Source organism: Acromyrmex echinatior, chromosome 9, assembly GCF_024713525.1.
Source record: "Acromyrmex echinatior isolate Ae372 chromosome 9, ASM2471352v2, whole genome shotgun sequence".
Lineage (NCBI taxonomy): Eukaryota > Metazoa > Arthropoda > Insecta > Hymenoptera > Formicidae > Acromyrmex > Acromyrmex echinatior.
The window spans coordinates 13,091,683-13,106,211 of NC_141860.1; the positions used below are offsets into that span (position 1 = coordinate 13,091,683).

The following is a 14,529-nucleotide window of genomic DNA, read 5'->3' on the forward strand; positions in this document are numbered from 1 at the left end:
TTCAATGGGATTCGCTCTCGCCTTGACCGTACGTGACGTTAATCTCAGGTCAGAATGTTATCATAATGATAACGAGTATGAGTCTGTTTCCTTATCTAGTGATACTTTTGAGGTTCGAATTTTGTTCTTTTAAGCACCTGAGCGCAAGTTGGTTAATTTTCATAGTGTTATTTTTCACATTTTTATATTATATTGTAATAAAAATTTTTTCTAAACAGCGTAATGTTGAATAAATAACTTTTTCATTTCAGAATCTTAGAAAATTCAAAGATATAAATATAGATAATTGCTAATGTAATAACAGTGTGTAAATTTTTTTCTATATTTTGAAGAATAATTATTTAGATTTTATAAGGAATCTTCAAAGAGAGATAAAGCATAAATTAACTAAATTTAATTAAATACTAAATATTATAATACATTTTTTCTGAACGATTAAAAATTGATATTTGCATTTGTGTACCGAAAAAAATGTTATAATGTATTTATAACAGTAAAGCATATGTCGATAATGAAAGAATGGAAAAGTTCTGCATATAGTTCTTTAAATTCCGAGATTACATCGGAGAACGTTATCAGTCGTAGAGAAGCAGCTTTATGCGTCAAAGGCTTAAGTACGTCATAAAGAATTAAATTGATGAGCCGGAGGAAGACACAGAGGAAATGGCGGGGAAGGTAAGGCAACTTTTAGAGATAAGGAAAGAAACAGAGGCAAACGCGTTATATATACGTTTCATATCAAAATATATTTGTGCATAGACAAGAAGACAACCGTGACAGGTAATTTCGTACCCTAAAGTCGTACGTCAGTCATACACCAAGGCACGCGTGCATAACATTTTCTCTTTCTCTCTCGCATTCACACTAATTGCACGCGGTCGCACGTCCTGGCTTGTAAATAATTAAAATCGTTCTCGCAAGTATACGCGCGCATTACATGTACGATATACGTGTAATCATGATGAACGCACGGTGCACACCGGTGCACTGCTGTTGTACACATCAGATTTGCGTATGAATTGGCATCGCGAAGATGAAGCCACGCTTCATGCGACTGCATGCTTGTATAAAACATTCATGTATGATTCTCTGACTCTTCCGCCTAACGCTTGGTTATCGGTCTCACTCTCGACGCTGATAAAATATGCAATTACAACAATTTGTCTCTCCCGACGCATTCGCGCACGCGATGTCACGTATACATACGTACAAATGTATACGGCTTACACACGCACGTGCGTACGCGCGCACGCACGCACGTATACAATCCGTTCGACTATTCCCCAGTCTTCCGGCCGTTTCTCTCTCACATTCTCTCTCCCTCTTTCTCTCAGCTTTTCTTTTAACAAAATATATTAGCTTTTTATGTACATACATCTCGAATATAATAATAAAATTAATTAGTACTATAATACAAGAGCGTGGATAAAGTGCTCGGCTGTGTTGCTTGGCGCTCCGTCGAATATAACGAGCGCGGAAGCGAATACGTATCGAGAGAAGATGGATATCGACTTGTCTCATTGTTGCACGATTGTTGATGCGAGCCACGTTGATATAGATCTCCGTGTTTCGATATGACTTTTTTTTTTAGGTACTTGGTAATTAGAGAACGATAGTCTAAGTTCATTAATTTAACATTATCTAAAAACCGAATCTAAATACGACGCCGTGTATTTATGTCTTTCGCAGATGGAGATGTGTTAGGTGTGTGTTCTGTTTATGTATAATACGAAACATAGTATACAATTAAAGTGAGGATTCTCTTGCGTGAATCACATCGAGACACGATTTGTTCGAGATGTCGGAGCTAGCCTTCGTATTACGATTATTTTGCCCATCAATGGCTCATTCAGTGATCCATTACTTATATTTAGCCCATAAACGCCAAGTTACAGGTTAAATAAAAGAATGATAGTCCTTACAGAAATTTAGATTAACTACTTATTTTTTTAAGTATTAAGAGCAACGCTTTTACTTCAAATAGTAATTTGTGTTTCGTGCTTTTAATATTCAATATAAGTAATTTTCATTACTAAATTAAATTTCTATAAAGGAGAAGTAAGACACTAAGAAAAAAAAAAAATGAAATAAAATAAAATAACACGAACGACGAAGAAAAATTAGATTGCCTTTCTCGCGTCCTTCGTCGACTCTAAGCGTCTATATCTGGAAAGATATCGCAATACGACGGCTTGCTAGCGGTTCACGCGATTGATTCTTCACGATTTATTCTTTTATTTATTGATATTCGCTTCCCTTTCGCTTTCTTAATGTCCGAATAGCATTCTGAAGCGAAGGGATGCACGTCCCGCGGGCAAAGCCACTTCTAACGAAATGCGAAGTTCTTGCGTGAACCACGCCGACCGCGTTTTTCAGTCATCGAAAGCATAGAATAGCTTGCTCTTCTCGTTCGCCCTCCTATCTCGTCAATCCCCTCCCCTCTGCCCTCTCCTTCTTCCTCCATGTTCGCGTCTTCGCGGATCTCAACGCAAACGACGACGCACGTGTGTTCGCATCGAGCACTCTGAGCTGAGCAAGAGATATAAAGGACGACGTAGAAGATGAAAGGAGAAGGCAAAAGATAGATGAATAAACGGGAAGGAAGGAGAGTGGGATGAAGGAGGAAAGACGATTTCTTCTCGGAGATGTACGCGATATACAGCGATGGGGCCGGGGGAGAAGCAAAAGGAAGCGGAAGATGTGGACTGACTTCGTTTCACAATCGGAGCAGCCTGATAGCCCAGGGACGCGAGTCGACAACGATGTCGTCGGAAGACGATGTCATTTCGAATTGCATGGCAATGTCCGTGCACTGCTGCTGCTGTTGCTGCTGCTGCTGCTGTTGCTGCTGTTGCTGCTGCTGCTGCTGCTGCTGCTGCTGCTGCTGCTGCTGCTGCTGCTACATAGGTCCAACCGCGTGCTGCTGAAACTGGTCGAGGTGCCTGGAGATCTCGCGGTGTAGTTGCTCGGGTACGACGCCGACAGAGCTGAAGAGCGACCTGAGTACATTGAGCTCCTCGTTGAGCAGTTCGATTCGTTTCTTCAGCAAATCGTTATCTTTCACCAGCAGCTTGACCTTCTCCTCGGTTTCACGCGATCGCACCTTCGCCTTCTCGCGGCTCTTCCTCACGGCGATGTTATTTCTCTCCCGCCGTCGCCTGTACTCGTCACTTGCCTTGTCGATAGCCTTGGTTTGTTTTCTGGCGACGTTCGCGTTGGTGTGATGCTGATGGGCCATTACTGGCCCCTTCATGGGGCCACCCCGCGGCGGCGGCTGATGAACCGGTGCACCTGGATGACCGCCCGGTATCGTCGACGGTGTCAAGGTGGTGAAGGTCTGGCTACCATTGGCGAACGGGTTATTCGTCACCGGGCTGTAACCGGTGGGTGGATACTGAGGGCAGTGACGTCTGTAGTCCGCTGGGTCCAATGGTTCTTCCTTGATGCTAGGTGACTCTGAACTTGAGCTGTTGCTGTCGCTACAGCTGTTGCTGCTCTGATGATAGGTCGCTCCGCTGTGCACCGGTTGTGGCATATAGGCGAGCGTCGTGCGAGGATAACCGCTCGTCCTCACATGTTTCATAGCGTTGTTGTTGGGACCAAGCATATCCAATATATTATCGCTGAATTGATTGTCGTCGATCAAGTTTTGAAGATCCAGTGAAATTTCTGGAGCGTTGAGATCAGTAAGCTCGCCAGCAGCGGCGCAATGCTCGGCGTATTGCTGATGTAAGCTCGCCTTGCTGCCGGAGACCTGTTTCACCACCGCGCTATTTTGTTGCTGATGGTTATGATTGTGATTGATCTGCAGCGCGGAATTGTTGTTGTTCGCCGCAGCGTTATTGTTCTGATTGCTGGTATTGTTGTTGAGCACCTGGGACTTCTTCAAATCAGCCGTGCCCTGGGCCTGGGCCTGATGGGCCGCCGAATCGTACATGACTGGTGACTCCATCGCTCACTCGCACATCACAGATGGGAATCCTTACTTCGCGACTTCACCGCGACCACCTGTATACGTCCGTCCGTTTGTACGCAAAAACGTCCTTGCGTCTCAGTTCTACTTAGTTATCTCTCCCTCTCCTTCGGCGCGTACTACGTCGTCTAAGACGAGCCGGTAGGAGATGAGGAGAGTATTTATTACTTTCCGCTGAGTATTTATCGCCGTCACGCCGTCACCGTCGCGCCACGCCGTGGACAACAAACAACAAACGGATCTCGTTTTCCTCGAGAGCGCGCGCGTCGCGATTTTTGACACTGTTCCAAATACTTACTTAATGATCCCCGGATTATATATTCCGGGATTTCGAGGACAACGGTAACACGTTCCCGTCTTGACGACGTTGTCTGCAGATTCCGCGTCAAGTCAACGCGCGTCAGTTACTTCGTTCAGTTAGTTCTTATAGACGCCTACGCGCACAGTCGTACATTCCTATGTACGCTCGTTGCCTCTCGCACTCGGTATACACACGGAAGGACCGCTACGTAGGAGCTCGAAGGTACGGGAACTCAATGCAACAACAACAAACTCACTTGAGAGTTGACGCGCAACTGAGCGCCGTAGCGGCATGTCGCAAGCTTTCAATGTGGATTGTGGCTTGTGGCGCACGCCGCGAGTAGCTCCGAGAGCTCAATGCGCTTGCGCCCGCGACGTTGCGCTTCCCTCCGCTCGTTCCGCTCCGTACTTTACCTCCTCTCGTGAACGGTCCTCTCTCGGAGGGACTGTAGACTCGGAGCGTCCACCATGCTCCTCGCTCCTCCTCCCGTCTCGTCCCGTCCCGTCCCGTCCCGTTCCGTTCCGTCCCGTCCCGGCGCGGCGCAGCGTTCGCTCACGAGTACACGAGTTGCCTTCCACTTCCCCCGCTCCTTGTTCTCCTCTGTGGGCCCCATTTTCCTTCTCTCTCTCTCTCTCTCTCTCTCCGATTTCCATCCTTTTCCCACATTTCCCTTTCTGTTTCCGATGGCATTTCGGCCGTCTTTTTTTCCGTTCCCCTTTGCCCCTCCTTTGAGATCTCTCAAGCATCACATCTTTTTTTCTCTCTTTTCTTCATTTTTTTTCGCTTTAGCACACCGCGGTCCTATCACGGCTTCACGCGACGGAAAAAGTTTTCCGGCGTTTGATTCTCTCGATGCTATTCGCGCCACGCCGCATGCGTATAGGAAAGGTACTTTTAAACTTTTATTCTTATTTTAAACGGATTTTCGCATGGATTTTCCCGCTCGGGCAATTATCCAGATAGCAACGTGTCTAACTTGTTGCTGGCATGTTGCTTATAAATAAGTATGTGCTGCTACCAGAATTGCAACAATTGAGTCTGCATTTATTGGCAGATTTATACCTTCACAATATGACACAATTTTGGGTAACAGTTTATCAACAATTTGACAATAATTTTAAAATCATCAAAATTCGTTGCCATAATAATCAATGGCCCTATTCTTTTTGACTGAATTTTTGCACCAGTTTATCTTTCTTCCTCTTCTTCTCTCCTGGAGAGAAAAGGAAAAAAGATGAACTGGTGCAAAGGTTCAGTTAAAAAGAACAGGCCTTATATCTATATCACACAATACTTTGTCGTATTGCCGACAACGCGAAGTAATTTTAATGCTTCTATTTTGCCGTTAAATTACTGACAATACATATAATACATTGTTACAATGTCGCTACAATGTCGGTATATTTGTTGAAGATAAATATACTGCAAATTACTAGCATCATAAGCAATCGTAGATTCGCGCGATTTTGCTGAGACATGCTTGGTTGTCTGGACAGCTTTCGTAGTTACTAGGTAGGTCATTGAGTTGTCAATTACTGCATGAATTGTTTGAATTGAGAATAATCGAATTTAAATTAGCTATTAATATCGAATATCAGATCATCATATACATTTAATTGCCATTCATTAACTTCCGTTAATGTATCACAATTAATATTTTATAATTGTTCGTATTTAATGCAGTTTGTTCATATTTAATGCATCGTACATCGCGCGACTGTATACGCCACGTGGTGTGCTAATCACGACGGCCGATATTTATTTTTGAGAGCTGTTATACAGCTGACAGGAAAGTGTCATCGTTTACATCATATTGCGCAATCAATGATAATCAATGCAGAATTTCTCTGCCATTTGTGCTACCTTTTTCGAGATTTTCAGAGATTTTAAGAGACGATTTTCATTATATTGTTTTAGTTGCTTAAAATATATCTGAATAAGACACACACAAATTTTTTAATACTATTAAATAACACAATAATAACGCAATAAATGCGGTTTGTAAGAGAACTATATGATTGCGAATATATTCGTAAAGTTTTAATCAAGATTTATAATGACGCATTGATATTTAACATTAAATTACAGGAACGATGTGATTTTAATTTCTCCATTTTCTGGAACTGTTTTTATTATTTTAGAATGTTATTTCCCTATTTCTCGACGTTGATTGCGGCTTATCATTTCGTTATAATTTAAAAATGCTTTATCCTCGCTTTTTTCTGAAATTCTTCGGAACTTTACAGATTTTTGAAATGTTCATCCTCTTCCGGTGTCATCGGACCATAGATCACTAGCCAGATTGCTTGTAATCTCTGGAGAATAATTTTTACAAAAACAACGGGAACAACGGTGAATTTTTCCATGCGAGATGTATCGCGGTCGAGCCAGACAAACAGTTCTCCCGTCCTCACGAATAGACGAATCATTATGTTTTGTCATCATTACGTCATGTTTTGATTGTTTATCCACGCGCGATTTTTTTATCATCATTCAGCGTAGTTACGCGTGCGTTGATCTATAAGCCAACGCACGCTGACGTACATTAATCGATCAGATTGAACGAGTTTCTGCATATCAGCGATTCGCTCTTGTATCGATATATTCTTATCACTATCAAAGCACGGAAAAAAACCTAGACGCGACGATTTTTGCGCGCGATCGATACTAAGATTAGATCGCGTTAATTAACATCCCTTCGCGGATCACTAATTAAACGCTTTACGTGCTCTAATTCATGTTGATAAGTGTATGTGTGTGTCAGTATATGTATTACATAATAACGGGTTACGAAACAGGAATCGGAGACCTGTAAACAGTACGCGTTATTTTTTATCCATCCCTCTCTTTTTGATTCTTTTATTTTGAGTTGACTAATTTTTTTCCCTTCTAAATGAAAATAATTTTGTTTTGTAAGTAAAATCTTTTACCTTAGTAGGTAGTACTAAATTATTTGATTTCCGATAAATTATTAATAATATTTTAGAAAAAAAAACAATTATGTATGACTTCGTATTATACTATGTATATATATATTGTCCATAAATTATAACTTTCTATAGACGAAGTCATAATTTGTTTTACTGACATTAAAATGACATTTAAATCATTACAATTTATTAATTTAACATCTTAATAATTTCCGCAAATTTGTAAGATCGAAGAGAACAAATGTAGATTTAGCGTAATCATCAATCTTCGTTTTTCGGAAACAGTCCTCGAATTTTTACGTATTAAGTTTCGTTCAGAATCTTCACGAGTGCATTCGGAACTTCTACTCCGAATAGAAATCTTTCCAACTATTTTCCGGGTCGTACAAAATTAATATGCCAGTTGCTTTCGGAAATATCGAGTAAAGTCATTTAAATTATTACAGTACTCTAGGCTTTTTCAACCTCTGAATTTTCAGAAGAGGTTTTTAACAGAGTAATCCGCCTCGCTATTTTGGCGTGAAGAGAGACAGTTATACATAAGATGGAACAAATTGAGTTTACCGTAGCATCTCTTATTAATTCAATTGTGGGATGTCGAACACATCATAAAGGATCGAAAAACCATCATATGTATCTAGAGTTAAGGAGATGCTGGAGTGACCAAATTATCGACAGAATGCAGATTGATAAAAATCTTCAAATTTACTGAACGGAATAAAAATTCTTTGATAAAAATCTTCGAAAAGAATGTGACACTGGATATCCGATATCCGGTAGGACAATCATGACTCCCACAGACAGAATACAGTATAACGCTACAGTATCGCGCAACAGAAGTTAGTACAGTAGCTAATCACTCTTTTATAGAAAAGCGATAAAATTACTCTCGCGCCAATTTCCGTCGTTGCTGCGTTCTGTCTGGAGAGCCATTAATTCGACCGGATTTTGGATATCTTTGGATATATTCGGTACAAATTCCTTAACATTCTAAAAAAAAAAAAAAAGAAAGTAAAGGAAAAATAACGATAATAATTTTCTTTATCTCTTCAACGTGGAAAGATAAAGATAAAAGATAAACTGTACAAGTTCTGCAAATATAAAATTTTAACCGGATATGGGATCGATAAATATTACAATGATATTCGATTATCCGATCAGATATTCGGTGCATCCCTACATTTATAATTATAACATCGGAATCATACACATTAAGAAATTGAAGAAATCAATACGAAATGTTTACCGACCGTTTAAAATTGATTTTCGTATTAATAAACGAAATGCGACCGGATGAGTCGCGCCATCTGGCAGCTCGCTTGCGAGCGACTTCAGTCGGTACTGCGTACGCGAGACGGAACCGATCACCGGCGGAAAGACTCGACTTGAGCCGAATTTCCTCGCCGTGATATTAGCCACAACAAAAAATTTGTGGTGATCGCGCAAAAAGTTTTTGGCGCTACATATTTTTCGCGTTCTACCTACGGCAAGCAACGGCAAGGTGCTCGTCAGCCACGTTGTCGCCTCGTCCAGGATTTGGCGGCCCGTCGACGGCGCGAAGTAAGGAATCGCGTGCACGCCGTGCGGAACTCGATATCGCGCGTTCGATCCCGCCTGGCCGTGTTTGCGGATCGTGTTGTGTCGGACTCGTGTGCGCCTCTTGACGGCAGACGTCTCAACGGACGCATGCACGCGTTGCGATGTTGTGACGAAAACGGAATATCAACGCGAATCCCGATGTTCCGATATATCCATCATAGCTGTGCATGCTAATTTGGTGGTCGTGAGATGATATACTCAGCTTCGCATGAGTGATTTGGTAGACTCCGCGTCACCGCGTCTCACTGCAGTGCTCAGTCGCTCGCTGTGTGGCATCCTTTAATTTAACCTACAAAGAATCTTCGCATGAGGGCTCGCGAACGTATTTTTCCGAATTTCGTTCTCTCGTCGAAACTTAACATTCGTCGTGACGCAGTTGATACAGGTCCTCTCACGCGTATGTCGTTGTACATTTTTTTATTTACCTCAGATGTAGCCCGTGATATCGGACGTGTGATCTCTTTTTATTCGTAAAGCCTGTATCATAGAGATTGAGATTGACTAATCAGAAGAAAAAAAATAAAGAAATATCAAACTCGATAAATTTTACTTTAATCAGATTCAATCTCAGGCCAGTATTCATAATCTAGTCTTATATTTAAGACTGCTTTAAGTACAGTGTAATAAATCAGGAAGGCTGTATTAGTATCTTAAGACATTACTTAAGAATGTTTTGAAATAAGAACGAATTATAAATACTGCCCTCAGTCTCAATTTCTAGTTTCAATCTCTAGTCTGAAGGCTTATTTATATCTCATTCACTTGAAACGAGATAAAGACTAAAAGTTTTATAAAAGTAAATAAATTCACTCGATGTTAACCTGAGGTTATTCTAAATAAATATTCTAATAAATTTGCACTCTTGTAATTTTCATTTTATTTCAAGAATTATAACAGGTCCGTGATATAAGATTTAGACCTGTTCTTTTTAGCTGTTCGCATTTAAAAAATTTGTTTTTCACCAACTTGGAAAAAAAAAAGAGAAAAGATGTAAGAACTATGCAAGAAGCTCAGCTGAAAAGAAGACCTTATTTTGTTCTTATTATTTTACTTTGTTTAAGTCTTGTCTCACATGAATGCATGATACATGAATACACTTAGACAGTTCTGCATTAGGATTTTGTAATTCTTAATTGTGTTGTGACTGTATTGTTATATTGTTGCATAGCTTTTTTTTTACTATATTTTTACTATATGTGTAATATCTTCATGATGATAATATATATCTGCATAATGATACCGACACTGCTGTACAAAGTTACAGAATTCTAGGGCTGATTTGTTTGTCAAATTGATTGATGTTTCGTTGTAATATTGCTTACAGACTGCACAATCACGCAAGAGTTATAGGGAAATTCCAGCATTCACAATGGCAGGAGAGCAGCAACAGTTTTTTCTCAAATGGAATGACTTCCAATCAAACATGGTGTCATCGTTCAAACATCTGCGAGATGAGAAAAGCTTCACGGATGTGACATTGGCTTGCGATGGTCAGACTTGTAAAGCACATAAAATGGTCTTGTCCGCCTGTAGTCCTTACTTCAAATCTTTATTAGAGGTACATTGGCAATATTATTCTACTATTATTTTACATCATCATTCTAACATTACTATTATCTACTAGCTAATATTATTAGTGATAGACTTTGCAACTAAATAAATTTTCTCTTTAATATAGGAAAATCCGTCCAAACATCCAATTATAATTCTAAAGGACGTTGCGTACAGTCATCTACAAGCCATCCTAGAATTCATGTATGCAGGTGAAGTAAATGTCTCGCAAGATCAGCTACCAGCATTTCTCAAAACAGCAGACCGGCTTAAAGTTAAAGGACTAGCTGAAGCTCCCGGTGCCATTAAGAGAGAAGGTTAAAAATACACACGTAAAATATGGTATGCTTTAAAATTTTATTTATTTGATTTTAGGAATGATACAAATATTTGTTCATATAAATATCCTATGTTCAAATTTCTAAATATTATTTTATTGCAAAATTTCCTTTATAATTATGTATGTATTCGTTAATTTAATTTTTTACTAAGATATTTGATAAAAGAAAAAAGAATTCGTTAATTTAATTTCTTATTAAGCTATTTGATAAAAGAAAAAAGAAATCTCTCATTTAATATATAGATGTTATAATATTTTTTTAAGTAATATTGATTTCGGAGTTTATATGTCGCACGAGAGTTCATTGTTCGGTTATTGATTGTACAAATCTATTTATATTCTTGGGGTGAATAATATATATACGAATTTGATTGCAGTCGCGCGCTTATTAAATTCGTATATGTTATCATACGCATTGGACATAAATAATGAGCTAAAATTCTATAAATACAATGCCACAATATCATTTTTTGTGCATGTTGTGAGAGTTGTTTGTAACTATGCTTGAAAATGTAAATGGGGCAAAAATATGAATTTTGATTTGCAGGTATTTGAAAAGTGTGTGGACTGAAAAAAACTGTAATAATGTAAAGTGATTGAGTAAAACACGTACCACACAACATAAACACACAACACAACATACATTATAAATATATAGAGACATATGTAAAAAAAATTTAAACACTGCGTGTGCACAACTCGGTGTCCTACGGTTCATGACTTGGATCAACACGCGGTGATGATGTAAAATAATGCCTTTTTCTTATTCTCAGTTAATGTTGGTTGTATTGATAGTATGTACACATACATGCAAGTAGAGAAAAAAATGTTGATGTTTGTCTTGAACCCATTACGCCATATTGGCAATAATAACAACACATTGATTATTTTTTTAAAAATGAATCATTGCGAATCAATGGATCGCGATAATTCACAATGCATACTGACCGGGGCAATCTTGGTGGATCAAGTTGGAAATGTTGACAACACCTGTTACAATACCTATTTTTCAAGCCGATCTACCTGACTCGTAGCACTCCCCTATCGATTCTATTTGGTAGATCTATTCACGAAGTAGCGTTATCTTATATTACCATAATTTCTATTATTTAATTTTGTCGCGCGTTAGCTATCACTTAATTCATCTGCGGCATGTTGAAATATTGGAGCCTAATTTTTTAAATCTATTTCTGTTGTTCGTTTTTGCAAATTATTATGGAGATGGTTATAGAGATCGATCCCATAGGGCATTAACAATCTTATATCACGCTAAATTGTGTATAAATACTAATTAAATAATGACAAATGAAAGTATTTTATTGGCATCCATATATAGAGAAATTTTGCTTCTATCGTGGATAGATTTGCGAAACCCCCGGCAAATCATTTAAAGAATATCAAATCAGGTTTACTGGAAGTAGTAACGTGCGCGTTTAAATTATTCTCTTTTGTCAGTTTTGAGATATTGAAATACTATTCTTTTGCGTTCGTGTGTTAAAAAAAAGAGTTACAAAATATGAAAGGAATTGTAATACCATAATTAATCTCCGTACAAGTTACCTCTTCTAGTGATCATGATTTTTACTTAACCAAATACTGCCAGTGTTTGTACCGGCGTATTCACAATATTACCGATATAGACCAAATTTATTTATGATAATAATATATTAAGGGTTGAATGTCTTAAATTGAGGGAAGGTTATTGTAATATAAGCGAAGTAAATTTTTGTAAAGTCGGAGCGCACAGTTCCTTTTCCCTCCCGAACAACAGGACGCTCGGAAAAATCTAGAAAGGCAATCAGGAAACATTATTGAATCATGGACATAAAAATCAATTTGTTATAGAGGATGTCGTGTTTTTTCTTGTCTATAATCAAGTATTTTAACATTATTCGGATTTCACTGTTGCATTACTTTTAAATTTATGACAATGCTGTATAAGTTTTCGTCAATTGCGTTTATCGCTAATTCGTGTAAGTCTACTCTCATATTTTCTGACTTTTCTATCTCTTTTAATTACACAGAGAAAAAAATTCTCCAGCGTTTCGTGAATTTTCCTTGCGAGTTAATTGTCCTTGTGCCTAATATGAATTTACTCCAACCTTCACGTGAATTATATACCGAATTAGCACGAGTGAAGTTTTATGGACACTGAATGCCGATTTATAATCGTACACATTGAAATGTCAGTCATACACGTCATACACCGCAGAATGTTACGAATCATAACGCATCATTTCTTGTCGATTTTGCTTCGGATGTTTCTGTGAATTACTCAAGAGACCGCTCTGATCGAATTTACGATTGTAAGAATGGTCCATCCAAAAAGAACTCGTCGTTCGTAAGAATGCTTTGAACTATTCCATGCGATAAAGTCGAATGGAACTTGACTTTGTATCAAAGTATATGGCTTCCATATAAATTTTGGCGATGTCTGACGATAACAAGTTCTGATAATTAACGGGACCATTCTCGTGCAAGCGGCATTAAAGTGAAATTTGCGATGTAAGAATAATTATGTTTGTCATCTTCTCGGAATAAGGATTCAATTATTTGAACTTTTTCAAGCATTGGAAGACTTCATCATCTTTCGTAATTATCCGATATCGTATAATAGATATTCAATATTCTCTCAGTCTCATGAGGGAATACAACGAATTGTCTCCCTCCGATTTTAATAAACTTTATGTATGTTAAAATATAGACAAAAATAAGATTAAAAAATATGTATTTTTTTATGTATCTATCTTACATGTTAAAAGAGAGAACATTCCTTTGAAAAAATTGATCTTTTTTTGAGTAAATATCATCTGAATCAAAGATATAAAAAATGTTTTGAATAAAAAATTGAATAGTTTTAAGAGTACTTTATAGTTACAATAACTTTATAAACATTTTTTTAAATAAATACAAAATTAGAAAAAAATTTTGTATTATAAATTACTCTTGAAATCATTCTTTTATTTAAAACACCTTTTTATTTTAGAGAGAGAGAGAGAGAGAATCTCTCTAAAAAGATAAAACTCTTCTTTGAAAAAAATCGATTTTTTTCAAAGAAGAGTTTTATCTTTAGGGAGATTCTCTCTCTCTAAAATCGTTTATTTTAGTATGTATCGATGTCACCTAAATCGTGTAAGTCCCACTGGGAATCGGTAAAGCAGACGTCTCGTTGGAGTTCGATCTTCAGTTAAAGATCTCCTTTTGTATGCACTTTAACATATCGAAACTTATTAAAATCGGAGGATACTTGATTGTATTCCTTTGTCAATATTTAAGGCAGTGTTAAAAGCGTCGAAATGGATGGGTTCAGTTCCTACAATGATATTGTTTGCCGGGCATTTGGTGACTAAATGTGAATAATAATACCATGTACATTTGCTATGCTGTAAATTTGGAATACAATTATTGTAGAATAGCAAATCTCATATACAAGTGAACGTTCGCGCGCTAAATTCACGATTATATCGTATAGCCTTTTTCCTTATGTTTCTCGCTCCATCTCCGATTTCCATATATTGCACTTTTCACATTCACAATTCCAAATTCTTCGAATCGATTTCGCTTGCGCAAGTTATCGGGATGAATCTCTCTTCTCTCTCTCCTTCCCTTTCTTCCTTCTGTCCTTTCTCCATTTTGTTATCTCTACTGTTCTAACCGAAATTCAAAATCCTCATTAACGTTACTTTTGCTATTATATGACTCGATAATGATTATGATATGATGTTGAGATATAAAATAAATTGTGTAAATATGCCATTTTTTGGCATAATTATCTTTATTTCTCCTTACATATTCCTTTTTGTAGATTTTATTCCTAAGTTTTTTAAAAAATATT

At 37.9% G+C, this 14,529-nt stretch overlaps 3 protein-coding genes across 4 annotated transcripts; 1 reads left to right on the top strand and 2 right to left on the bottom strand.

The window, feature by feature from the left end:
• Positions 1–720: 720 nt before the first annotated feature.
• LOC147908643 (uncharacterized) lies at positions 721–2,899 on the bottom strand (the record flags this gene model as incomplete). The annotated part of the gene is made up of 1 exon (XM_087409699.1): positions 721–2,899. A coding segment is annotated over one exon (183 nt), but the record flags the coding sequence as incomplete, so codon positions are not given.
• Positions 2,892–4,646, bottom strand: LOC105149900 (slow border cells). The gene has a single exon (XM_011062627.2). The coding sequence runs from the start codon at positions 3,950–3,952 to the stop codon at positions 2,900–2,902; it is 1,053 nt and encodes a 350-aa protein (XP_011060929.2). The 5' UTR covers positions 3,953–4,646; the 3' UTR covers positions 2,892–2,899.
• Positions 4,647–8,537: 3,891 nt separating this feature from the next.
• On the top strand, positions 8,538–14,450 carry lolal (longitudinals lacking protein-like). Of its 2 annotated transcripts, none has more exons than XM_011062560.2 (4): positions 8,538–9,200; positions 10,128–10,361; positions 10,482–10,696; positions 11,242–14,450. In XM_011062560.2, the coding sequence occupies exons 2-3, from the start codon at positions 10,173–10,175 to the stop codon at positions 10,674–10,676; spliced, it is 384 nt and encodes a 127-aa protein (XP_011060862.1). In that variant the 5' UTR covers positions 8,538–9,200; positions 10,128–10,172; the 3' UTR covers positions 10,677–10,696; positions 11,242–14,450. The 2 variants fall into 2 exon arrangements, with proteins under 2 accessions (XP_011060862.1, XP_011060861.1); XM_011062559.2 differs by having other exon boundaries at positions 8,542–8,764.
• The last annotated feature ends 79 nt before the right edge of the window (positions 14,451–14,529 follow it).